Source organism: Topomyia yanbarensis, chromosome 2 (assembly GCF_030247195.1).
Source record: "Topomyia yanbarensis strain Yona2022 chromosome 2, ASM3024719v1, whole genome shotgun sequence".
In the NCBI taxonomy this organism is placed as follows: Eukaryota; Metazoa; Arthropoda; class Insecta; order Diptera; family Culicidae; genus Topomyia; species Topomyia yanbarensis.
In genome coordinates, this window is record NC_080671.1 from 224,772,897 (window position 1) to 224,776,202 (window position 3,306).

A 3,306-nucleotide genomic window follows, 5' to 3' on the forward strand; every position below is an offset into this window, starting at 1 on the left:
TAGAATGGGCGATAGGGGGCTGCCCATGGCTGTGCCGAACGTTTGCTTGTAGTGTTTTTCCCGGAATCTGAAGTAACTGCTTTTAATACAAAACTCGACTAGCTCGAGAAACAAATCCAAATTAATGTTGGTGTGAACTTTAATGTTACGCCAGTCCATGATGATATCATGGGTGACCAGCTCTGTTGGTATGTTTGTGTACAGAGAGACCACATCAAACGACACTAGGACATAGTCAGGTGGAAGGGTGACCTGTTGTATATACTCGGTGAACTGGAAACTGTCGGGTGTGTTGTACTCACTGTAGAATGATGATTTTAGTATACTGCCTATGAACTTGGCAAGTTGATATGTCGGTGCTGTGATATTGGGGACCACCGGGCGCAGTGGCAAGTTGGGTTTGTGCGCTTTGGGTTGTCCGTATATACGTGGGCATACAGCTGTGTTTGATTTTAGGCGCATAGATGTTTTAGTGTCGATGAGCTTGAGATTGAGCAATCTGGTAATGAGCGAGTTGTTCTGTCTTTGGACGGAAGGTGTGGGGTCTTTGGATACCGTTTGGTATGCTGGTTCATTCAATAACGCATACATTTTGTTGTCATATTCTTTTTTATACATTATGACCGTTCTATTACCTTTGTCGGCCTCGAGGATACAGATGTCTTGGTGTTCAGTTAGAAATTTTGCAGTTGTGGTCGTTGCGTTTTTGCAGAAATCGTGGAGCGGGGATTTGTATTCGTTGTGTTTTGCTTTAGAGATGTAGTTTTGGATTTGCGTTGCCACTTGGCATCTGTTCCGATCTTGTACGGCTTGGTCTGGAGAAACGTGTAGGATGGCTTCAACATCGGCGAGTAAATGATAGAATGGAATTTGTTTGATGTTTGTGACTGGCAGCGAAAATTTTGGTCCCAGACTTAGCAGAGCCAAGGTATCTGGTGGAACTGTTACGGTGGTAGCGTTAAATATGGCTTTTTCGTTGAGCGTAGGAATGCTGTTGTTCGGTGATGCTGACCTGGTGATCAGCAAGTTGATTTTAGCGGTGGATTTGTGTTTTAATGATTTCTTGCGACTCTCAAACGACTGGTTTTGTGTAGTTATGAATCGTGTTGCGATGTTGTTCGTGGCGTTTGTGAGACGCAACTGTATTTTGCTGAGCTCGTGTTTCAAACTCTTGATTTTGTGGAATGTTTGATTAATCTCGATATTCAAAATAGCTTTTTTGAATCGATCGGTGATTCGTTGAAGTTTCCATACATATGGGCTCCGTTCTTCAAGGAGCGGGTGGATACATTTAAGCGAATTCACTATGTGGGCAGGAAAAATTCCCATTTTGCGACATTGTATTAAAAAATCCTTACGTGCTGTCATGTTACATGCTTTCGTGTTGAGTTGTGCGTACATTTTAAACTGCTGAACTGTGTCGTAACCAAAGTTGTTTTCAATTAGCGCGAAGTCACCCATGATATCATCATGGACTGGGGTAACATTAAAGTTCACACCAACATTCATTTGGATTTGTTTCTCGAGCTAGTCGAGTTTTGTATTAAAAGCAGTTACTTCAGATTCCGGGAAAAACACTACAAGCAAACGTTCGGCACAGCCATGGGCAGCCCCCTATCGCCCATTCTAGCTGATATTATTATGGAAAACTTACTACAAACTTCAATCAAACGACTTCCATTCACCATTCCGGTAATCCGCAAATATGTTGACGATCTATTCTTGGCGCTCCCCAAAGACAAAGTACAACAAACTCTGGATATTTTTAACGCATACAATCAACATCTACAGTTTACAAAAGAAGAGGAGATCGACAACAAACTTCCGTTCTTAGACACAGTAGTAACTCGACATTCAGACCAAACACTATCTACACGCTGGTACGCAAAACCGATAGCATCAGGCCGTCTTCTGAACTACCATTCTTTCCACCCGCTATCGATGAAAATGAACGTCGCTCAACAATTCATTAAAAGAGTGACTGGTCTCACCACGGATAACTGCCCTAACTTGCAGCAAAATATAATTTTTCAACATCTCCGTAGGAACAATTACCCATCATCACTCATCAACAGACTTATATCCCGCAATGCAAAAATATTCTGCCCCTCCAATAACTCTCAACAACCGGATAAAAATAAAAATGCATCTAACACAAGAGATCCACCCAACGATAGCAGTCCGTCCACCGACCAGGTTTACAGATCACTGCCATACGTACCATCACTCAGTACATCTATAGTAAGCATTCTAAAATCCGATTACCCAAATGTTAAAATAGCATCAAAACCAATCAGCACCACATCCAAACTAATGCTGAACGTCAAAGACCCCGTAGATCCTCTGTTGCAATCTAATGTCATCTACAGTCTGCCTTGTGGGAACTGCCCAATGTACTACATAGGAATGACACGGAATCAGCTCAAAACAAGACTGTACGGCCACAAAACCAACATAAACCAGTATGTACGATTAAAAACCGACGGCGCAATCACCACCGACGAACAGCTGATCAGTCTCGGTGAGAAAACCGCTCTCATCGAACACATGATCAAAAACGACCACAATTTTGATCTCACCAAAGCTAAGATCATTGATAAAACCTATCGATCGACGGCTCTACCAATACTTGAAATGTGCCACATCTCAAACACCGCCAACACCGTCGACCATCGCACCGATGTAGATGGTCTCAACACTACCTACGCCGGCATCCTACACACACTGAAAACGACCAGCACTCGAAGGAATAGAAACACAGAAACCAGTGATGACAGTTGTTTTGGCTCACAATTGCTATCAATCCTGCTATACACTGATTGCGTCACCATCACCATCTTCAAACCAGACGTTGGACCACTTCGTGCATACATAGAGCTCCGTACCAAAGATTTTTCAGATGACTTTTTCAGCACAAAATCGTCATCCCCACAACCATTTCGGCCAGTGCCAAAACACCCAACCTCCCACCGTTGGCAATCAGCGACTACGACAAAAACGACACGATTAAAGTGAGTCATACAGCACTGCAATTTTGTTTTTGTTTCGTACCTTTTCCATATATGTTTTATGTCCATATATGTTTTGACTGAGAAAGCCGTAAATATTCACAAAAGATTGTAGTTCCAGTCGGTGTAATACTCAAAGAAATGTATAGAATTCGCTCAAACTTTCAAGATTTTTTCCGAGGCCCGAAGGGCCGAGTCTTATATACCAATCGACTCAGCTCGACGATTTGGGACAATGTCTGTGTTTATTTTTTTTTACAATGGAGAAGACCTTTACGTCCTAGCCCAGTACACGTGC

The 3,306-nt window shown here is 42.6% G+C and overlaps 1 protein-coding gene across 1 annotated transcript; it reads left to right on the top strand.

Annotated features, from left to right (window-relative positions):
- Window positions 1-1,470: 1,470 nt before the first annotated feature.
- On the top strand, window positions 1,471-3,015 carry LOC131680108 (uncharacterized). Its single transcript, XM_058960828.1, has one exon. The coding sequence runs from the start codon at window positions 1,471-1,473 to the stop codon at window positions 3,013-3,015; it is 1,545 nt and encodes a 514-aa protein (XP_058816811.1).
- Window positions 3,016-3,306: the final 291 nt, after the last annotated feature.

Coding starts and splice junctions, on each gene's coding strand:
- LOC131680108 (XM_058960828.1), top strand. CDS start 1,471: ATGGACTGGGGTAACATTAAAGTTCACACCAACATTCATTTGGATTTG.